Raw genomic sequence first — 24799 nt, 5'->3', positions numbered from 1 at the left:
AGCTTTAGGGGAGTTCTCAGATAACTCTATTTGCCACTCTAGAGAATGCCCGCTGCCCGCTATTCTGCAGTCTCCAGTATCCGATGCAGAGCGCGTTGGGGGATGCATTTCAATCGAGCTGGAGCTCCCAACTGCTTTATGCACACCTACCATACCCTTGATTCCTCAGGTGCTGAGAAAGATTCACCTCAGCTGGGCCTAAGTAATCGTACTAGTAACTGACTGGCCATGAAGTATGCATTTGGCGGATCTTTGTCACCTATTCCTGTGCCCTCCACTCCATCTCCCTACAGGGCATACGTCCTCTCACAATTGCAAGGTCCGGATCTACACCCCCACCACCAGAGTCAGCACCTACATGCCTGGAAATTGAACAGGGCAGCCTGGATTCCTTTTCTTTTCCTCTCCTCCTGATGCAGTGGATGTTATTTTATCCTCCAAAGACATTCCACCAAATCTGTTTATGTTCGCAGATGGGCTAAATTTAAGTGATGTGATGATAATTCCTTCAATCCTCTAAACGCCCATTTGTCTGAAATGTTAAAATGTTCCCTTTCTTTCATCAAGCAGGGCTTGCCACAGTTAAGTCCGTTTGGCTTTTCTCTGTTTACCAGATCAGCCTTCTCTGTTTGAATCTCCTCTAGTGTCGAGATTCATTAAGGGTCTTACAAATAAATATCCTCCCACACCCTTCAATTTTGCTTAAGTCAGATCTTAATTTACGTTTGACTTATCTAAGTGTTCTCTGTTTGAACCTCTTCACAGTTGTCCTTTAAGACTTTTATCTTTTAAAATTATTGTTAAGCCTCCTTTCACAAAGTTCTTTCCTGATAAGTTGGTATTTAGAACCAGGGCTATTTCCTGCCAAAAGTCGTTACTCCCTTTTATTTGGTTCAGTGCATTACCCGTTCTACGTTCTATACTCCACCTCACCCAACTGTAGAGGAGGAAATACCCAATTGATTTGACCCCACCAGAGCTGTCAGTTTTTACATGTACAGGACACAGGATTCGGACTGGATGACCAACTCTTTGTGCGGTACATTGGACAAATTAAGGGGAAAGCATTTCATGAGAGGACTTTGTCGAGATGGATTATCCTCGACCACTTGGTACTCAAGAAATTAATGCTCTTTCTACTAGATCTAAATCTTCTACCTCTGCTATGGCTAGAGGGGTGCTGGTTGCAGATTTTTGTAAAGCAGCAACTTGATTCTCCCCCACACTTTTGCGAAGCATTACTGTTGGGATTCTGAAGTGAGGATGGATGATCACTTCATTCATTCGGTTTTGCAGGATTTTTCTGAAGTGACAGACATGCACCCACCTCTTGGTCTGGACCTGCTTTGGTATACTATTTAAAAGGTGAGGAATCTGCAGGAAGATAAATCCACTAGAAGAACAAGTTACTTACCTTCAGTAATGCTTTTTCTGGTGAATACAGAATATGCCTCTGGATTCCTCACTGGCCCACTCTCCTCCTCGTTGCATGGCTGTATATATCAAAAGAGCCTACTTATGTATATTAAGTATATACATTGGTATGTTAAAACTTCATTTTTTTAAATAAAAAAACTGCACATACAATTTTGAAGTTAGTTCCATTCACTCACCTCAAAAACGCATCAAAAAAGAGTGGAAACTGACATCAGCACGCCAATGAGGGCTCTTTATCGCTCCAGTGACATCATATGGTGCCATGTGTGGAGTTATGTAGATAACAAAGCTCTCTGTGAACATGGGAGAGCTATCAAAAAAGTTCCTCTTCAATCTGGTGTATGGGGGTTATTCAAAATGTGAGGAATCCACAAGTAGATATTGTATCCACCTGAAAAGGCGTTACCAAAGGTAAATAACTGGTTCATTTCACTGTTATGGCCCTTTTTATGGTACAATGTTGCCATAAGCGTGCTTCCAAAATGGTGTTATCTTTCCCTTAGAAGGCATGCAGCAGCATCGGTGTATGGAGGAGAAAGGTGTTAGTTGGAATGACTTAAGTAAAGGTAGCTGTGAAATCTATGTAAGGGCTGGAACAGTGGCAGTGTTATGTTTGAACATCGTTGTCTGTAAGAGTGTGGAGGCAGGAGCCATGAATCTGGACCTTTCCTGAAAAGTTTCCACTCCCTCAGTGGTCCCACTTCACTCACACCTGCGACTTTCCCTAGCCCTCACACGTCAACACTGCCTGTAAGCAGGAACTTTACCCCCGCCTTTTTAGATCCACCCTTGCAGCTGTTTCTTCAGATTCTGCTCACTTCCACCTCGTGCTCCCTAGCTATTGAAAAACTCCCATTATTATAGATGGCTAACTACAAATTTAAGTGAAGGGATTGCGTCATGTTACATACGAAGAATGAATACAGTAATCTGCTTTCCATGTTCAGAATAATTTGTAATGTCCTCAGTTAGGGATCAACCGTGTCTTGGCCCACTTAAAACGAGCAAGTGATTGGAAATGCTCCCTTTATGACTAAGAAATGAGTTCTACAGTTTTGCAGTTTGAATGTGAAGGATGTAGCCTGCTGGTGGAGATATGAAGTCTTCTCTGGTGAGAGTTTGATCCAAATATGAGTAGGATATTGGGGAGAAGCCCCTTATCTTTGTATGGTTAAAGCACAGTATTGCAATATTATGAACCTAAGTTGAAGTTGAAAAACATCTCCATTGTATTCTCGAACCATGGAGTCTACTCAAGGGATAGTCCAGGGACCAGGCAGTTAGATTTACTACAGCCGTGCAAGATCTAGTGCCCATTTTTGGGTTTGGAAATCCAAGAAGAAGAAACATGGTGGTGTTTTGTAGTATGTGTGTTGAAATGGTCTGGAAATCCTGTGCAATACATAATGCATCAACAAACTAAAGGGTCCATTATAATGGCTGGTGGACAACATAACAGAATGCGGGACCGTCCGGTAGATGTGCAGTGGTCCCGCACCTGCATTTAGGATGCCACCACCACCATTGCTGTGGCATCCCCTATTCCACAGCACCTCCCGCCACAATGCTGGGAATGCATGTTATACATTGGCATGCACAAGGTGACAGGCACTGCACAGTTTTAATCATTATCAGCAGCATTGCTGAGTGTTGCAGTTCTGAGATCTTCCTTTGTTTCAAAAAATATGCACATGCCTCTAAGCCCAAATTGTGATCTATCAAGGTATATAACGATACTACATCAATCGTTACCACTAGGAAATTGGGATTCCATTGGAATTCTTGAGGATAAAAATAAATTGCTCAAAAGAATGTGACACGAACGCTGAAATAGAAGCCAGTGCGAAAAGATTGAAAAACAGAGGATATCAACAAAGAATTTTGAACAAAAGTAAAAGAAAAGTGGAACAGAAAACATACAATGAGATCCTCATGTCACGAACTGAAAGAGAACATCAAATAGCACAAGAACAAGAAAAGGATAAAGTAAGTGAAACTTTACATGTAACCAAAGACAGTGCACCAAGGCTAATTTTAACATATAGCAAGGAAAGCACAAAAGTGACGAAGATCCTTCAAAAGTACTGGCATCTACTAACACAAGATAAAGATATTGGCAAGATTATTGGAAAGAGACCACTAGTGACTTATAGAAAAGCAAGGTCATTAAAATATCAAATAGTACAAAGTCACTTCCAGACCCCAGCAAAAGAAACATGGGTCACACAACAACAAATGGGATTCAGAAAAATGTTCCAATTGCAAAGCTTGCAAAATTGCCACAAATAAAAAGGAGATAACAGATCCAGAAGGAAAAGTTATAAAGATAACTCAACGAATCACATGCACAACACAATTTGTAGTGTATGTGATCGAGTGTGCGTGTGGTAAAAGATATATTGGAAGCACAACATGCATGCTTAAAAAACTAGTATTGGAACATATAAGAGCTGTCAAGAACAAGTATACAAATTATGCAACATCTAAACATTTGGCAAAGTGTCAAAATAATGATTAGGGAAGGATGGAATTTTTCGGATTGGATACAGTCCCGCCCAATGAAAGAGTTGGCGACAGAAAAAGAAATTGCAACAAATGGAGTCAAGATACATTATAGGAATGCGAACCAAGACTCCGAAAGGTCTTAACAACGACGAAGAAATGTACATTCACCTATGAAGCAGAAACTGGAGTAATGTGAACAAAGAAAACCATAAAAAAAGAAAAAAGACTCTCTCTTTACCTGAAATTCAGATACATCTTGTATATGGCATGGACATAATGATATGGATACCAATCCAACACTGAACAAACTAAAGCAACCGCTGATATATGAAAAATCATGTACCAAACATGTACTGAACAAAATGAAAATGTTTTCTTTTCATTCTGCATGAATTCTGATACAAATCAATGCAGAAGTCAGTCATATATCGAATTGCGCAATTAAGTTAAGAATATCTATAAGTAGATTGATGTACTAAACATTTAATCGCGTGTGTTTCTCTGTCAGTTGGGACACAATGTTTAAAATCACTACAACTCCCATAATGCAATGGGGTTGTTTTTAACAGGAAATGCTTTAAAATGGATGACAATAGTAGTGTCTCCCTACCGCGACAAAGGCCGCTAGGCCGAAACGCGTCGGTTGACAGACTGGCTCTGTTTTGGAAATAAATATTTTGGAGTAAGAAGAACTGGTGCGTGTGACCAATATTTTGCAAAAAAAAAAAAATATATATGTATATATATATATATATATATATATATATATATATATATATATATATATATATATATGTATATATATATATATATATATATAGGGTCCTCACCCACAGGTACCACCCGGTGGCATGCTTCAACATCGAACCCTCACTCACATACACACATCGAATGTGTGAGTGGACTGAACACGTTTGTAAGCGGAGTGCTTAAGTAACTGTGTGAATGCAGAGAATGTGGGTGTGTTAAAATACCCTCCTAAACCTAATTCAAAATGTTTAATGGTGTAGGCTTAGTGGCTAGATTAAAAATAAGATTGATGACATTTCATTTCATGACATTTAGTGATCACAGGTGTCTATTTGGTCAACATGTTTCAGCCAATAAAACTGCCTCGAAAGGTCATTTGGCTTTCTTCAGGACTTTTGGTAACCCTGCTAGTTATAGTGAAAAGCCTATTAGCTTGTGCAATTGATATTTTATCCAAAAAGGCATGCACATTTATATACAGACCATACATGAAGGACCTTTTTCTCGTATGGTCAAAGTTGATACGAGAACATTTCATACCGTGTACCCCTTCTTATGTGCTTTATGTCTCTCGCTATTTTCTAGTTTACCCAATGACATTTCATAGTGCACTCAAGGAATAACTGCAGGAAATTTCTAAATGGTACAAATGTGTTTCCTTTTTATCAAAACTCTATATGAAAATTTAACGTAAAATTAAAGCATAATCATGTGTAAAATGGGCACTCATAGGTTTTTTCTTTATTACCACACCATTCCTAAAAAGCCTAGGTGACCGTTCAGTCGTATAAAATATGGGGCCTAATTTACAACAAAATTACGCAGCTTGGTGCTGCAATATGGCTTACGGCACCGAGCTGCATCATTTTAAAAGCACAGAGATGCATTATATTTACAACAATATGATGTATGCCTGTACTTTTCCCTGCGTTGCCCCAGAATTGGCTGCCATGCACCAACGCAGGCAACGCCTCAGTGGTGAGGATGATTGTTTTTGAACAGGAAGCGACACTTTCCTGCACAAAAACAATCATTGATGGCATTTTCCTCTTTCTTTGTTGCGCCTCCTTACACCTGACCTGGGGAGGCATAGTAGATGTTGACTCATTCCCAGGTTTACAAAATGTCAATCTGGGAAGGTGGCAGAATCCTTGGGTGTTGCGTGGGAATACTCCCAGCAACACCCTTGGCAGGTCCCTTTCACACAAACTGATGCGTGAAAAGGGGGTGTATTTACAAGGCAATGAAAAGCCACGCAGGGTGGCTTTGCATGGCCTTGTAAATATGGACAGGCACACTACCCCAACAGTGCTTCAAAAAAAGTGATGCACCGATGGTGCAATGGGCTTGTAAATAAGCCCCCAGGTGTTTTCTTTTTAATCAAAATACACTCACTATTGTTTCCTACATAAGCCACAGGTTACAACCGCTTGAGTTAGTGCAATAGATGCTCCTTATGCCATGCATATGTTTTATCTCTTTTTCTGAACAATACCCTTACTTGTACATAAAAGGCAAAGGTTTGACAAATGCCTTAAATCTAATTGTTGTCTTTCACAGATATTGATGAGTGTGCCTTGGGTCAATACTGCACAGGTATGGCAGAGGAATGCCAGAACACACCTGGCAATTACAGCTGCAGATGCATAGCTGGATACTTGAAGATTAACTCAGTATGCCACGGTACGTGATCTTACTATGTATAAAATAAACATTTGTGTCACAGATAAGGTAAATAATATTCATTTGTAAAGAAGATCCAACTGTTATTAGGGATACAGACAATGCATTCAAGGCTGTGAAAATGGTATACAGGTGGAAAATATGCACAGTATTGAATCCGGTTTATGCAGAAGCAGTGAACCTTACTACTTGTAGATTGGATTTACATCCCCGGGTAATCTGCAAGTATAGTAGATTGTCGGGGGCATGGCCAGGCAAGATGGCCTACTAGACATGCCCTGCAGTGGCTCCTGCCAAGGGGAGCATAATCCTGCTGCATACTGACACACATAAGGCATTTAAACCCCACAGATGTGGGCACAAACACTGAGACGCTATGGAGCCCTCATTGGAACCCCACAAAATGAGCCCCTGCCGCTGTGTGGGAGCCAGACAGGCTCTTGTAAAGGTCCAGCTGCGGAGCGATCTTGAATGAGGCGGTGTTCTTGGGGGACGGCGTGAACCCGGAGAAGTGCGGCCATGGGCCAGTTGCGGGCTGCAGTGAGGGATGCTGCTATAACTCAGACAACATATGCCTCAGGCTGCAAAGCTGACCAGAGGAGGCCATGAACAAGCAGCGGACCCCCGCTGGCAGTGCCACTCAAGATGACAACCTTGGGTGAGGTATGCCACTGATGGTGCCTACGAGTTGGGATGCCTGAATAAGTCTTGTGACACCCTCTGTGCCTCCTTACATTCCCCCCAGCAACTGAGGAAACAGGCAAGCTGTGAGGTGATCCTGGTGGGCTAAGGGGGGTGCTCTTGGGCGGAGTGCAGCAATGAAACGTCGCTGCTGTGGGGAGTGGCACTCGCATCTACTGCCCACTTGGCCTGCTGGTTGCCTACAGAGGCTGAAGGTATCATGGAGCCCGGGGGCAACGCATTATTGCAGTCACAGATGGCCTGGTAGTGCTTAGGTGGCGGCACAAGGTCCCGAGAGACCTGATCACTGCATCAGCGCTCAACCTGGGGAGCGCAAATAAAAACTGCTGTCAGTGTGGGAGCACTCTGCAGTCTGGACGCTGGGCCTGAGATACAGTGTGACTGTGCCCTGTGTCCGAAAAGTGGCTGACCCACGTTTCGGTATAGTTGAGGAGAGATGTAAAGTGCTTGGCTGACATCAAGGCCTGAGCGTGGCAGCTCATGATGGTGCTTACGGACAGAACACCCTCCCTGTGGCACAATCTAATACAATTCTACAATATACCATACCTGGTGCAGGCCCCCAGGAGATAGGACCAGGAAGCCAGGTGTGCCCGGAGCCTACGGATCCAGTGCGAGCACCACAGAGATCCTGGATCCTATACAAGGCTCCAGAGTAATGCTAGAGACTAAAATGGACCCGGTGGCCATGGACATAAATCACCTGAAATTGGATTGCTGCAAGGTTGTTGAAAGAGTTACAATTACTGAGGTCACCACCCTCCTAATAGATGTTAAAGAACTCCAGACTATGATAATGTGCCTAGAATGCAGTGCAACGTAAATGGAAGAATGTCTGGAGGATGCTGAAGGGAAGTCCAGATGGAATAGCCTGCACTTCCTTGGGTTCCCAGAGCGAGAGGAGGGCCCCGTTGCTGAGCTCTTTCTTGAAAAATGGATTGTTACTGCGCTCAAACCCAATCTCTATATTCTTTTCCATAGAATGTACACATAGGGTGCTGGTGCCCACGCCTTGTGCTATTGCACCACCTTAAGCACTTATACCTTGCATGTTCAACTATACAGATGAAGATCCAATCCTTCACAACGTCCGTGTCCATAGCCCACCATGCTATGCAGAAAAACATCATAAATTTACCCTGACTACACACAGAGAGTACAGGTTTTCCAGAAGAACTTTATGTCAGTCAATAGACAGATGCAAGAGCACAATATAAAATACAGCTTGATGTACACAGCCAATCTCCGCATTCAACACAATGGTAAAATGTACTTCCACGAATCGCTACAAGAAGCAAACTGGCTGGAAATAATGAGGCTTGGGATGAGAAAAATGGACTTCAGAATGGCGAGAACCAAAATATCATGGTTTGCGCTGCTCGGCCAGGAACTGAGCAGCATCGACTCAGCAATCCAGATCCCCTGCAGAGGTGAGAGGGAAACGTATCCTTGTTTGCTTGGATGGCACCCTGCAGGCTGAGAATATTCCCCTATAAACTTGGAACTAGACCTGGGCGGTGAATTCCAGTCCATTTGTGGAGTGTTCCGCAATCCGTGCAGAGTTTTTCCCACGCTCGCCAGCATTAAGTTGGCGATGGCAAGCGATGGAAATCCAATCCTAGACCACCTCCCAGTGATATTTCTCAACTCGGGTAGTCGGCGATGGTCATGACCATTCATGTTAAGAAACCACCTGTTCGCAGTGGTGACAATACCGCTAAAGTAGAACATTTACTCAAGCGGCAGAAAGAAACAGCACCCTCTTGCGCTGCAGATGGAGCCATTTGTGCTGCCTTTCCAACTCCTGGTGCTAAAAATCTATGCGAACGTGCGCAAAGTAAAAAACCCAGCTGCTTGCGGTACTCCACTTAGCGCGGCAGAGTTTTTTGGTCACTTCTCTGTGAACTCTGCCCAGGCCTACATAGGACTCCTTTCCACGGCTGTGCCTCATCTAAGAGAACCTGAGCGACAGCACTGTGATAGGGTGAGGTGGGCCATGGAGGTTTGTGCTGCAACCCAGGTAACACCTCATGTTGGCGGTGTTCTGTGCTCTGGCTCACCCCTCCAAGGCGGAGTCGCGACTTCAAAAGATGCTCTGAGCATTTACATTGATCATACTAAAGAACACCAAGTGGACTATCAGCTCTTAGAGGGGTATGAAGGAGAAAGAAAAGGCAAAGCTGTGCAGAAAGGACCCTCTCTTTCTGCATTTAAGATATGCTACACATTGGCAAAAAAACTGTCTCTGGAAGAACTGCAAGCTCATTCCATCAGGCTGCTACCATTGCACTGGTACACTGAATTCCTGTCCTAGACATCTGCCAGGTGGCTAGGTGGGTGTCACCCCGTACTGTTTGGACAGCCAGGTTTGCACAGAGAGGCATTTTGCATGATTGGTCCTACATGACCTTTTGGCTTGAGCCTGGTCACAAACCCACCTCCTAATTGGTACTGCTCTGGTATCTATTTTTAAGGTAAGGAATCTGCAGTCTCTATCAGAAGAACTAGTTAATTGCCTACAGTAATGCTCCTTCTGGTAAACACTATCTAATGACAGATTCCTCACTGACCAACCTATCCTCCATGTTTTGTGAATTGGAATATATCTATCATTAAGATCTCAAGTTCAGGAATCTGGACTCTGGTCAAAGCCAACTTGCTGGTGTGGTTCCCCTTCCTTCTGGAGGTGGGGACAGCCTCAAAAGCAATTGACATCTTAGAGAGACTTCTAGTTGCATATTTCTTACCACAGAATGATACCCAGGAGTCAGACCGGATCTGGAAATGTCTTGTCATTTGGCTCTGAGTGGCGTCAGTGTCATCCGCGCGGGAAATGACGTCAGCAGTGCCTATATAGGCGCAGGTTCCACGTGCTGACATAATTTATTTTCTTTCTGTGCCAGTCAGCTTAGATCCTGATAGAGCCAGGCCCAGTCATCTTTTGACTGACTCTTTTTTAACTTTTTTTCAATGTTATTTCATGATCTTTTCTCCTAGTGTGGCAGGAATATCGAGTAGGAAGGCCGGCTTTGAGTCCTGCACTGCTTCACCAACAGATCTTGTTTGCCTCTGGTGCCTCAAGCATGCCTATGACATGTAGACCTGCATCCGCTGCACTACCATGCACCCCGAAGCCTAGCCGGAGCAGTCCCTCAAGCTCCTTGCCGCTCCATGTGCGACACCGCAAAGGACTCAATCCGGGTCACGATGAAAGTCTTGGGATCGGTCGCCGCGGAACCCAAAATGAAGCATCAGGAGAATCTCTCCGACAAGGTCCAGATCTCGGAGGGAACTGAAAAAGGTCTGCAGTGGTGGTTAACAAACTGATATTGGGCCAGCAGCAGACCTTTCTCCCTTTCCCAACCTGATCTGACAGTAGTGACATATGTGTCACTCCTAGGATGGGGTCAGCCATATGGGAGAGGTGGAAATCAGAGGCCTCTGGTCTCGGAACAGAATCCAGGCTCTCCATCAACCTAGTGGAGCCCTGACTGAGCCAGCTGGCATTGAAAGCCTTCATACCCTCCATAAGTGGAAGGCTGGTACAGGGGGTCATGGACAACATCATAGCCATGTGGTACTGCTTCAAACAGAGTGGGAAGAGGTCGTGGACCCTTTGCCAAGAGGCCCAGCATCTCAGGGCATGGCTAGAACATCAGGGCATATCCCTGGTGGTTGAACACATGGTGGGTCCTCTAAATGCCAGATTGGACGAACTCAGCCAAAGATGCCCAACGATCACAGGTGCCAACTCCATCCGGTGTTGGTGCAAGGTCCCTTCCAGTAGTGGGGAGAGCCATGGTTAGATCTGTTTGCCGCTGCTGAGAGGGCACATTGTCAGCAGTTTTGCTCACTGATGTTCCCAAGGCAGCTCTTGCTCTAAGACACGTTTCGTCTTGAGTGGAGCTCAAGCCTCCTGTATGCCTTTCTGCCCATACCACTCCTGCCTTGGATGCGCAAGAATATCAGAAATGACCAAGCCCAAGTCATCCTTGTGGCTCTGGCCTGGGCCCGTAGAATCTGGTAACCCAACCGTTTAGCATGGCAATCGGTCCTCCGATCAGGCTGCCCCTTCAGGAGGATCTTCTGTCGCAGAAGCAGGGTAGGTCTCCACCCGAACCTTTCAGTGCTCTGCCTTCATGTATGGAGATTGAGCGGTAACAGTTGACAGCTTTTGACATTCCGCCCGAAGGCTGCAATGTTATCTTGGTAGCCAGGCGTCCATCTACCAAGACATTATACACCTACCATTGGGGCAGGTTTGTGGCATGGTGTGCAGAGAAACTGGTTGATCTTATATCTGCTCCCCTCTCTCAGGCCCTTCTCTTTATTCTTTCCCTTGCCCAGCAGGGCTCTGCTTTGGGCACCTTAAAGGGCTATCTTTCTGCAGTTTCCAGATCAGCCATCCCTCTTCAAATCCCTAAGTTGTAAATATGTTTTTGGAAGGTCTGCAACAATTTTCCTTTTTTCACCCTTCATTATGCCTCAGTGGGACCTAAATCTAGTGCTCCCTTTTCTGATGTGCGCTCCTTATGAGCCAATGTACAACCATCCTGCCCAGTTCTTTAGCATCAAGACGAACTTCCTAGTGGCAATAGCATATGCCCGGAGAGTCAGTGAGCTTCAGGTTTTGTCATCCAAGCATATCCTAACAACTCCATCTACCGGCGTGCAGGGGTACTGCTCACGAAACAATTCCAGACCCGTTCTGACTCCTGGGGATAATTCTTAGGCAAGGATCTGCACCGAAGGTAAGTAACCTGTTCATCAGCACTCAGAAGTAACACCTAAATGGGCCCAGCACACCAATTCCGGGTCGGAACGGCATCAGTGTTGACCCGTATGGCAACACCTACCGCCATGCAGAGGTTCTGCTCAAAAGTTTTCAGATCCAGTCTGATGTCAGAGGAATATTCAAAAGGTGAGGAATTTTCGGTCAGATAGTCTCTACCAGAAAGATTGTTACCAAAGGTAAGTGACTTTTTCAATGGTAATATATGCATTTTCCCTATTGAAACTGTTCCTACTATGGATATAGTCAGATTTTCCCATCTATTTAGTATGGAATAGATTTTTTGGTTACATATTACTGAGGTGTAATTTAACCTATGAAGGTATTCCTAATTCTCAGAGACTTAGATCCCAAAGTACTGTGTAGGCTTATTGTTATAGTCTGAAGGAAGTACAAATTTGTTGGTGTTAAAAGTTAGGGGCCCATTACGATGTCGGGCGGATTGCCCCCGCATGCGGTCTTCACTCTTGGGGCCCCCTGCGGGCCCCCAGAGTGAAGGTGATGTGGGAACTGCACACGGGTGGTACCCCCCTGCATTTGCATATACAAGGCGGCAGTCACCGCACGGTGTCTGCCGCATTGTATATGCAAATGCTGCATTCCATTGTTAGCATTGTGGCGGGCGGTGCTGAGTGCTCCGCCCGCCACAATGCTAACAATGCAGGATGTGCCCGCCACTGTAGCGGGCACATCCTAATACCAGTCACGGGACACCCGCCCTTAAGGCGGGCGGTCCATATTACCACGGGGATGGCGGTCGGGCAAAGTCCGCCAGCCATCCTAATGAGGCCCTAAGACTTCAGTTTTTTTCATTGTTGACCTTTCGCTACCCAATGCAGTAAATTAAGCAAATAATTCAAATATTTTTCAATTACAATGGTGCATTTTTTAAATAAAGTGTTAGATAATCTGCTTAGAGTTTTACTTTGGGGGCCCTGGGATCTGTGATTATAGCTATGGGCTCTGTTGCAGCGTCATTTAGTGCTTGAGTTGCGGATAATCCCTCATAGATCTGGGCTATTAACCTGATGAGGTTGTCAGGGAAGCCCATTTTTCCCATAGTTTTGAAAAGTTATATCCAACTCACCAGGTCAATTGCCTTTTCTGGCAATACAACTGTTGCAGTGGTTTAACTAACTGTAAAACACTCCATTGTTTTCATAACATAATGTGTATTGGTCTACAGCTGGTGAACTGAGATGAAGCAGTTCTGATCTATGTTGATTAATTTCAGGTTGACCAGTGCCAATCTTGCTGACATTTTCATAAAAATGTGATACCTAAAATTAAAAGGCTTGAATGGTCTATGAAAGTTCATATCTATCTTTCTTGGTGAAGCAAATCAGGATTCCTCCTTTAGAAGTTGAAAGAATAGGGCCACTTTTGATTATCTCACTGAACAATGTTATAAGTGGTGGGACAGTCTCAGGCTCCCCTACGAATGAGGTGGATTTGCCGTCCCTGACGTCCGCTTGTACTATATGGTGTTGCAGGCTCAGTTTGCCTATTATTGGTTTCAACCCGATGCCCACATACCATATAATAAGCCTGAGCAGGATTTAGCAGACCATATACCCCTTAATGCTATATTACCATGAGGAATCCAACTAGACCCACCTGACGTTCAAACACTATCCACAACGTGCTGGGCCTGGTGCAAACTCAGCAGATTACTTGGCTTTGACTCCCTGCTCTCCCCTAAATTACCCTTGCTTCAAACATCTGAGCGGCTGGTGCTACGCTACCTGCAGAAACTATGTCTGCGCACCTTGGGTGACCTTTTTCGAAATGGCCACATTGAGACACAGCTTGACATGACTCAGGACATAGAATGATCATACATGGACAGATTCATCCTCACTAGACTGCACAGCATTTTGTGTACAGTAATGCTGTCCTATCCGTTATCACCTGTGGAATTTCCGCCTCTCACGCTTCTGATAGCGGACCCAGATGTCTCCAATCTGATCACTAAACTCTAGCACTCCTGTATAGCTTTAAAGCATGTGCATGATGGGGAGGGGCTCGCCATCACTGGGAGGAAGACCTGGGACACCCACTCTCTGACAAGGACTGGGCACACAGCTGCACACAAATAAAACTAGTATCTCCTAACCATCGCCACAAACTCCTCCATTTCCGATTTGTCCATAGATCCTATGTGACCCCCCTGGAAATGGCCAAGTACGATGCGCCCAGATCCTCACAATGCACCAAATGCCCCTCACCCAGAGCTGATTTTGTCCTCGTGACATGGACCTGACCCGAGTTCACCCACTATTGGGCATCAGTGTTTCAAGCATTATTACTCATGATATCCACAACCCTTGAACCATCCCCCATGCTGGCCCTGCTGGGAAATGTCTCCAACATCCCGAGCTGCGTCTGCAGATTTATTACTATGCCCTATTAATAGACAAAAGGTAAATTGCATTACACTAGGGAGGTCATTTCCACCCTACAATGGAGACCTGCTCCAAAGTATGACCGACAGTGACATGAACAGTGAGATATGCTCTACATTACAACCCCTGAACGTCAAGTCCCAAGGATATTTGGCACCTATCTCGGGTCACCTACTTACCTTGTGATCTGACTCTCCGACACCTTCCCCACTCCCAATCATGACCACAATGCCACTCCCCCCATCCCTAGTCATCTCCTCTCTTCCTTCAGTTGCTATTTCTCGTTCCGGTATACAATCTCATCAGGGTTCACCCCATAGTCCCAGGCATACACAGTCTCTCCACGGATATACTGCATAACTGCATTATCATTCAAGTCGACTGACTCCGAGAGCAAGCCTAACTGCTTCTCCCCCCATTTCTCCCTCCCCTCCACTCTGTCTACTGAAGTTTTGTATGATGTTTGTTGTTTCTTCCACAACAATTTTAGCAGGAACTCAGTACACTTGCAGTCAAAGTAGCATCAGAAAACAGGCAAAAAGTGGGGATAAGCATGTCAAAAAGGGACATGTGCCTAAGAGGGAATTATAGCTAAAGTTAGAAACCTATCTAGCTCTTCTTCTGTAGGAGTTTGAATTTACTTGTATAGATTTTGGAAGACCCTTTAAAGAATTTTTGGTTTATTTGTGTCTTGCCTGTGAGATTATCTCCCTTCATTGAGTCACAGATATTGGTGATTGCATTATTGTATGTACCTGCTTTGTCTCTCCTTGCTATTAGTTTGCCTGAGAATTACTTTCCTCATATAGTTGTTGGACAAATTGAGGATTTTCCTTTAAAGTCAGCAGTTTCTTAGCGCCTAATTACGATCTCAACGCCATCGTAAGCAGGTTTCAAGTCTGCCATATTACAATGGCGTGTGTTCTCTTGACGGTCGGAAAGACCAACCGCCACAGTTCTGAGTCAGTCGAAGGGGAATAATATCCCTACAATGGTGACTGTGCCTACCAGACACTGCTGTAGGGATTATGATGTCCCTTACCACCCGCCTGTTCATGGCGGGGGCCCGTTGTGGGCCCCTTTCCCCCCTGGCCCTAAAGTGTGGGCACTGGGGGGACACCTATGGTGCCCCCTACATATCCTGATTCAGAAAAGGGGGTATCCTGGGCACCTTGTGACAGGCCAGTGCCTGCCACATAGAGTAGGACTATGTCAGGTGTCCCTATTTTGCATTGCGGTGGGTGCTGTGACTAGCAGCACCCTCCGCAATGCAAAACATAGGCATTGCAACCGTTGTAGTGGCTGTTGTATTGTAATGCCTTTTACTGGACCGTCGACATCATGTCGGGCAGTCTCATTTCCAATACATCTGCCCTGCAACATAATCACCCCCTTAGTCTCTATTTAGCCAACTCCCTCTCTTTATCATTCTTATTATGCTCAGTTGATTTAACTTGGATTCAGCTTGTTGGACCGTCTGCTGTGAAATTTGAAGTTGCTTCATATGAAACGATACGGACTGCCGATAAGATATCCTTGCAAATGAAATGTACGGAAGAGGGCTTCGAATTGCTGTTGATAGCAGACCTTCATTTATTCCATTGGATATCTGTTGCAGAAAACTCATTACTACATCTTCTGCCTCAGGTTTATTTTTCTTGAATATCAGTTTGAAATTGATACTGTAATATTTCATGTCAAACAAAAACTAAAATCAAAATAGAATTTAAGAATCATTGAGTGAGGGAAATAACTAACGCTATATACTGAATACTGAGATGATTCTAGATTGAAAATGCACAATTTCCCTGGGTCTTATCAACTTGTTGCTCTCGAGTGAGAAAGGTTCACCATTGAAGGGCATTTATTGTTGCTAAAAGGTGTGAGATGACCCAAAGTTGGTACACTAATCAATCACCATTAATTCCACAGATATTGATGAGTGCTCCAATGATACTTTGAATAACTGCTCCAAGAGCAAGGGGATCTGTTCCAACATTGGGGGATCCTATCGTTGTTCCTGCAAACCTGGGTTCCAAGGAGATGGTGTGAACTGCACAGGTGAGGCAGGATACTGACTGCAAATGTTGACAACAATCAAGTTTATTTTCTTTGCATTGACTATTGGCTATTTTCTTTCCTGAATAAAAAGTAAGCATATCCAGGCTGTTTCCTATAGTTGCTTTCCTGCTATAGAACGTCCTTTTGGCAAACAAGAATGCACGTTGGATAAAACATCTATATTGAGCCACAAACCCTGACATATGTGCTCCCCACTATTAAAAATACCAATCACCTATAAGTATATTTCATTGTAGATAGATTTGTTCATCTATGTTCCTTGTCAGCTGTCATGTAGAACACTTCACACTAAGGGCCCAATTCTGATCTTGCTAGGAAAGCCCTCTGTACAACTCGGATCCGGAGGGCTTCCTGAGCGACACGTGCTCCGGGAGTCCGAATGAGCGAGTACAATGCAGCCATATGCTTATGGAATCGGTTTGCACGGACTCCCATTGAACTCTATGGAAGCCTGTCTACAGACATGTACACAGTCTCTCATAGCAAAAGCTAGTTTTGGGGTAAAGCATACTCCCAGTGGCGGGCACACCATTGTGCCCGCCACACTGTGCATGCATGGATGGGGGGAACCCGTGGGTACACCCTGTGACAGATTCGGAGAGGGCCTTGGGTGAATGTGGGCCTGCTATGAAACCCCCGAATTATGATTCCCACAGTTCTTTTTCAGCTCGCTGAGACCAAGGCGAAGCGGCAGCCCGAATCGTACATACTTGGTCGGTATTTGGATCCATTGCACGGCACGATTCGGCTACAAATGAGTCGTACGGACAGGTTTGGGTTCCGTAACCAATTCAGTCGACACGTGCACAATCTTCGCATTATACTTGGTAGCTCGGACCTGTGTACGATTTGGTCAAAAACAAGGGCTAAGAATCACATCCGGGAAAGTCAAAGCATAATCATGAGTAGGTCTTAAAATTACCTCTCACCCAGCATTGTAAAATGTGATGTGGGGAACTCTTTGATATTTCATGAACTGTCGCAGATTCAGTTTGTGATTTAAGTGCCCTGTGGTATCTCCTAGAATCTCGTTTTTGAGCAGATTGTATGACCCCAAGAAGCTCTGAGCATGTTTTTTAAAATTATATTATTTAAAATATCAGTATATTTATTTGTTTGAAATATATATATATGTTTATATATTTTTTCATATAAAAAATTCCCCTAAAAAGTATGTATTAATAAATTAACTTCATAAAATAAATGTACCTATTCATATATTTTTCAATACTAACATAAATAAGTATTAGCAATTTTTTATAGTTAGTTAAAATTATTTAATATGCAATTAAATGTATTTAACTTTCTACAACATACGCATTCAAAATATACCCCATACTCCTCAAATGTAAAATTAAATAAATGCATAATTGACATAATTAAATATAACACATTTATTTAAATGAATTCTAAATATTCATAACTTAAAATTGATTTAGTTCCCAACCTATATCCCTACAGACACCACAACCCACACCTAAAATGCAAAATATTTACACAAATAGCTTAAATATTGATGAAATAATTCATATTAATAAAAAAACAAATATTTACAACTAAATAACTGCCAAAACTGTACACTCATAAATCCCACAACTTACTAATAAAAATATAAACTAACAATATAAACATAATTAATGGTCAATTAAATATTTAACATTAATTGACAATTAATTTAAAGTAATATATGTCCCGCCCTCTACCCCAATAACCCCTAGACCCCTATTTAAAAATTAATTAAAACATATTATTTACAATATTAACATAATTAATTCCAATGAAATAATTAATATTAATTTACAATAAAAAAATCCTATACAATTAACAAAATTATTCAATAATTAAATATTTTCCAAAAAATAAACATTAATTTATTATAATTAAATTACTTTCTACCCTATACCCCTATAAATCTACAGCCCGCCACTGTACAAAAAATAATATAAATTACTTTAAACATTTTAAATAACTATTACAATTTTCACAAATAGATTAAAAAACATAAACAATAATAAAAAATAAATCACACCATATACATATAAAATATATAACTAAATACATAACAAATAATCAACATCGATATTAGTTACCTTAAATTCGATATTCTTAACACCACTATTCTGGCACTCAATGTGTCCATTCCACAATATTTTTAATTCAATATTACTGTCACTTGATATTTTTAACTCAATATTCTGCCTCACCACCCTGGATGGCACAGTAGGTTCTGCACTAATGGCATTTAACTTCCAGGCTCTGGATACACTTTGTATCATATACTAGGGACCTGTGGCAAATTAAATATGCCAATTAGGCAAATTCAAAGGGGGCGTACACACACCTTACTACTGCTTAGCAGAGTTAAGGTGCTGAGAGTTTTACAGCCAGCAAAAACAGCTTGAGTAAAATATGGTAGTACATCACTCAAAAGTTAGTAATTTCCTACAATCATATTGAGTCATGTTGTGTGCTTGACTCAGCCCTGTCTTGCTGAAGTACAGCAAAAGACGTATTATTTTCTGCTTTTCTAGCCAACCAATTTCAATTTTGTATATCTAAAAAAATCTAAAGTTAAACAGTTCACTTTGTTTACATGGAGATGAGATTCAGGGGCCTATTACGATGTCGGTCTGAGTATCCTCTGACTGACACTGTGGCGATCTCAGGACCGACTGCCTGATTACCATGCGAGCGAACACTATTCGGTCGCATACTCGCATTTCTCTTTGGTAGCTTGTGCTGTGCTGTAAACCAGCTTCCATAAAGAAATGATTGTGTTTGTAAAACCCTACACCCCATGGTGCCTGCCGCACAGTGCAGGGATTTACAGGTGGGGTGCCCTAGGTAGTCCCTTAGCCACCAACCATAGGCAGCGGAGGCAAGGGGGCCCTGCTAGGGGCCCCCAAAGTTGCATTCTGACAGCATTTTCTTGTGGGTAATACAGGCATGGAAAGGCGGATGAAAATCGACTTCAAAATCCCAACGGCGCAAACGCCGTTCATAGGGGATTACGGTGTGGGTGCGCCCGGCCAGAAGACTCCAAGAGTCGGGCGGAACCTCGTCGGAATGACCGGCTGGTTTACGCTCTGACCGCAGACATCGTCAGACACGGTCAGATAACAAACCGACCGTGTCGGTCGGAAAGCCTCCGGCCACGGCCTGAAAGCTTGTAATTAGTGGTCGGAGGCTTTCCAACTGAAATTGTAATCGGCCCCACTGTGGTTTTTCCAAGGATACAGTGGTGTGTGTTATGTACTCCAGAAACATAGTTGCTAGTGGGGAGATCATACTGACCATCCTCTGCTGGACAGTATGAGCATAGAGACATAGTTATTCACTGTGGTTCTGCAGCTGTCCAACAGCCCCAAGGACTTATTTTACCCAATAGAAATAGGAATTACATTGTGCAGTTCGCCCGTAAAAGCATAATACATCTGTAGAATCAAACTGCTCCACTCAAGCAGAGTAATGTCTACTTTAAGTAAACTCCAAAGCTCAAATTCACAAAGATTTTGCTATAGCTTACTTATTCTGCAAGAGTAAGACACACCTAGTCAGACACAAATACTTACGCATTGCATCACCAATGATTGTCTCAATAGAGAAGGAAATGCTGACAACGTTGAGCTGCAATTTAGTCAATATTGTAGATTGAAAATGTAATAGGAGGAATTAGACTAAAGTCATGGGCATTGAAAGCTCACAATTAATCTGCACTCAGATTGAAGAAGTCATAAGGTAAGAAGCCTTAATCAATTACAATTCTTTTCACAGATATCAATGAGTGTTCCAGTGATACTTTGAATACCTGCTCCAAGACCTTTGGAATTTGTTCCAATGTTGAAGGCTCCTATCTCTGTATCTGCAAGCCAGGGTTCCAAGGAGATGGTGTGCACTGTGCAGGTGAGGACAAGAGATGTATGGCACTGGTGAAATACAGGGAGGTTTGTTAGATCATCATATACCTCTTGCCTCAATGCTGCCTGCATTAAATCACTATCATCTGATTTGTGGTTGTGTGGTGAAAAAGGGAAAAAGAGAAATATTCAGTAGTTTAATAGAAACAATATTTGGCAGTTTTAAGGAAAATCATCGTGCTCCTGCTACCACTGCTTTTATAATCTAGATGTGTGCTTTTGACTTGCTTTAGAACACATGGTAACATATAATGGGCAGACTATCTTTTATGATTTGGCAATGTTTTCTGTGCACCAGAGCATCAATATTAATATTTGTTTGTTTACAGTAATGCTGTTTTCAAACTTTTCCAAAAGTGAAGGTTTCATTAATTCAAATGCTTGGAACTTCCCTGTCATCTAGGTGGAAGTCCCACAGTAGCCATAGAGGATGTGGTGTAACTGCTTGAATGGCTGACATTAAGGCTGGGGAAATGGGTTTGAGTCAAGTGGGAGGCTCAACATCCTGTGATTCTGGGCAAATCACTTTATCTCTATGTGCCTAAAAATGAAAGCGTCCATCTGTAATTTAACTGGTGCTCATGTAAAGTACTCAGATATCTTTAGGCTCTCTTGGAGCTATATAACCCCCCCCCCCCTCCCAAAAAAGCCTATTAAGTGGTGTTAAGATAAGCACTGAACAGGTAGCTTAAACAAATGACTTTGCACACTTATTCAGCTTGTTTTAGAAAGAGCAAACTCCAACCAATCAGAGATCATCTCAGGAATCATCCTTGCCCTCAAGGGTCACCAGACCTCTGATTTCTATCAAGTCGTGAAGAAAGACTCCATAAACTCTGCTCAATTCTTCAATCAGACAAATGCTTTCTCAGCAATCTTTGACCTTTGACTGAACTCCAACCAACTCCAATTAGAAGGTAACATCTTGGTTGTTATTTACTAACAAAGGACACTGTGTCATAAAAAAATGTTTTAGTCTTTGCAAGTCCTGTGGTAAACTCAGACTCTTCTCTGACGACCCACATAAGAAATGCTTACATTATCTGCATCCTGATCTTAAGCCTACCGAATGAAAGCATTGCTCTTAAACCTGACTGCTTTTGTGTCAAACTACCAGAGTGTTCAGCACAAGTTAATTGCAATCATTGCTGCACAATTTCATCAAAATTTCCCATGGACAGTGCGGCAAGGCTTCTTTTGTGCTCACTGAGAAAAAATCAAAGGAAATTCCATTTTCTGGAGATAATAAGCAGATGGAATGCCTGCTCCAACAAGGAAAGCCAACAAAGAGAGACAGGCAGTAGAGGATTCCGTTGGAGAACCTTTGAAAAAAAGTTTAAAGGTTAACAAGAGTAAGAGTCCATCTTGCAAATGAAATGTATGGAAGATGGCTTCGAATTGATATGTATAGCAGACCTTCATTTATTCCATTGGATATCTGTTGCGGAAAACCCATTACTACATCTTCTGCCTCAGTTTATTTTTCTTAAATATCAGTTTGAAATTAGTACTGTAATATTTTATGTCAACAAAAACTAAAATCTACATATATTTTAAGATTTCGCTGCTAAGAAGGGCTTAATTATTGAGTAAGGGTAATCAATCTCTATACTGAATACAGAGATTATTCTAGATTGAAAGTGCACACTTTTCCTGGGTCTTATCATCTTTTTGCTCTCGAGTGAGAAAGGTTCACCATTGAAGGGCATGTATTGTTTCTAAAGGCCTGAGATGACCCAAAGTTGGCACACTAATCAATCGCCATTAATTCCACAGATATCGATGAGTGCTCCAATGATACTTTGAATAACTGCTCCAAGAGCAACGGGATCTGTTCCAACATTGGAGGCTCCTATCGCTGTTCCTGCAAACCTGGGTTCCAAGGAGATGGTGTGAACTGCACAGGTGAGGCAGTGTACTGACTGCAAATTTTGACAACAATCAAGTTTATTTGCTTTGTATTGACTATTGGCTATTTTTTTCCAGAATAAAAAGTAAGCAAATTCAGACTGCTTCTTATAGCTGCTTTCCTGCTGTAGAAACGTCCTTTTGGCAAACAAGAGTGCTCGATGGGTAAAACATCTATATTGAGCCCCAAACCCTGACATATGTGCTCCCGCTATTAAAAATACCAATCACCTATAAGTATATTTCATTGCAGATAGATTTATTCATCTATGTCCCTTGTCAGCTGTCATGTAAAACACTTCACACTAAGGGCCCAATTCCGATCTTGCTAGGAAAGCCCCCTCTACCACTCGTATCCGGAGGGCTTTCTGAGCGAAAACATGCTCCGGGAGTCTGAACGAGCGTGTACAATGCAGCTGTATGCTTACGGACTCCGTTTGCTCGAACTCGCATTGAACTCTATTGGAGCCTGTGTACAGAAGTGTACACGGCTCCCATAGCAAAAGGGGCACTCGCAGTCCGGGTTCCGGGCCAACCACAGCACCGAGATCGCCCTCATCGCAGCCACCGACGACATCCGAGCCCTGCTCGACAACGGGGAAACAGCGGCCCTCATCCTCCTTGACCTCTCTGCAGCGTTCGACACGGTCTGCCACCGCACCCTAGTGCAGTGCCTCAACAACATCGGAATCCAGCAGAAGGCACTGGAGTGGATCACCTCCTTCCTCGCCGGAAGAACACAGAGAGTCTGCCTCCCCCCTTTCAGATCAGAGGCAACCGAAGTCATCTGCTGCGTACCACAAGGATCATCGCTCAGCCCCACACTGTTCAACATCTACATGAGCCCCCTCGCGGCCATCGCACACCAACACAACCTCAACATCATTAGGCATGGGCGGAAAATCCGTTCCGCTCGCGGATTTTGCGGATTTTCGGGAAATCCGCAATCCGCGAGATTTGCGAATTTCCCGCAAAATCCGCGAGCAGCGGATTTTGCTCGCACTGCTCGCACTGTTCGCGTGAGTTTGCGCCCCGCGAATAAGTGCAAAATTGCAGAAATACGAGCTTAGCAAAACTGAAAGTAACTACTTACCAGGTTCAAAAGTTCAGGCTCATCATTAGTAGCCATTTCCTGTAGTGCTTCCTGAGGGGCCCTTCCAGAGTTCAGTTGCCAGTTGAAACTATTATGTGACCCTGCTCTGAACCTCAGAATAGTTACACATATGCCACAAAGGTCCTGAATTACAGCTAAGGGAGACAAGCAGGAGCCAGGCTGGAAGTTAAAATCCATTAATCAGCCCCTAATTCATTATTGTCAGTTGGGGCAGGGCAGGTGTTGTAACTAATTTTGCAACAATGAAAGCACTTAGCAAGTGCAAAAGATCACTAATCAGGGCGCACTAAGGAAGCAGGTGCCAGCTAAAAAAATATTCTGTGACACATTAATCAGCCCCAAATTAATTCAGGTCACTTGAGGCAGGGAAGGTGTGCTTTGCTTTGCCGAAAATAATGTACACTGGACAACCAGAGGGTGTGGTGATGAAACAGAGGGTGGCATGGGTGGGCCAGAGGGTGGCATGAGTAGTCAGAGAGTGGCAGTGGTGACAGAGAGTGGCAGTGATGAAGAAGAGTGTCCCAAACAGGTTGGACACGTAGAAACAACAAGTTCGCAAAACTTGCGACCCGACAGGTAAGTTCGCAAATTGCGAAATTGTAAAAACCCTCGCGAACTGGCAGAAACACGGGCGAACACAAAAAAAATAAAAAATCAGCAAATTCGCGGTAATTCGCGGATTTTGCGGATTGCGAATCCGCGAATCCGCAAAATTCGCGAACGCGAGATCCGCAAAATTCGCCCATGCTTAAACATCATCTCCTACGCCGACGACACCCAGCTGATCCTCTCCCTCACCAACGACCCCGCAACCGCCAACATACACGAAGGGATGAAGGACGTAGCCAAGTGGATGATGTACAGCCGCCTGAAACTGAACTCAGATAAGACGGAAGTCCTCATCCTGGGATCATCACCCTCCGCCTGGGACGACTCCTGGTGGCCCCCTGCCCTGGGCAGCGCACCCAAACCAACGGACCACGCACGCAACCTGGGCTTCATCCTGGACTCCTCCCTCTCGATGACCAGACAAGTCAACGCCGTCTCCTGATCATGCTTCAACATCCTACGCATGCTACGGAAGATCTTCCGGTGGATCCCCACCGAAACCAGGAAGACAGTCACCCAGGCCCTCGTCACCAGCCGTCTGGACTACGGGAACACCCTTTACGCCGGAACGACAGCCAAACTACAGAAGAGACTCCAGCGGATCCAGAATGCCTCAGCATGACTCATCCTGGACATCCCCCATCACAGCCACATCTCCGGACACTTGAGAGACCTGCACTGGCTCCCCGTCAGCAAGAGAATCACGTTCCAACTCCTCACCCACCCACACAAAGCTCCCCACAACCAAGGCCCCAGATACCTCAACGACCGCCTGACCTTCTACACTCCCACCCGCCAGCTACGATCGGCCAGCCACGCCTTCGCCGCTGTCCCCCGCATCCGAAGAGCCACAATGGGAGGAAGATCCTTCTCCTACCTGGCTGCCAAGACGTGG

The 24799-nt window shown here is 43.8% G+C and overlaps 1 protein-coding gene across 1 annotated transcript in view; it reads left to right on the top strand.

Annotated features, from left to right (window-relative positions):
- The window catches only part of LOC147684201 (uncharacterized), a 522357-nt gene that overhangs the window by 263646 nt on the left and 233912 nt on the right, over nt 1-24799 (top strand). The window contains exons 29-32 of the mRNA XM_086942611.1: nt 6253-6375; nt 16207-16335; nt 20131-20259; nt 22050-22178. Of these exons, the coding sequence (XP_086798737.1) occupies nt 6253-6375; nt 16207-16335; nt 20131-20259; nt 22050-22178 (510 nt within the window). The remainder of the gene's footprint in view (nt 1-6252; nt 6376-16206; nt 16336-20130; nt 20260-22049; nt 22179-24799) is intronic.

The sequence above is a fragment of the Lissotriton vulgaris genome, chromosome 11, assembly GCF_964263255.1.
Source record: "Lissotriton vulgaris chromosome 11, aLisVul1.2, whole genome shotgun sequence".
Taxonomy (NCBI): Eukaryota; Metazoa; Chordata; class Amphibia; order Caudata; family Salamandridae; genus Lissotriton; species Lissotriton vulgaris.
The sequence above is the reverse complement of the archived record's forward strand: the minus strand, read 5'-3'. Positions and strand labels throughout refer to the sequence as shown.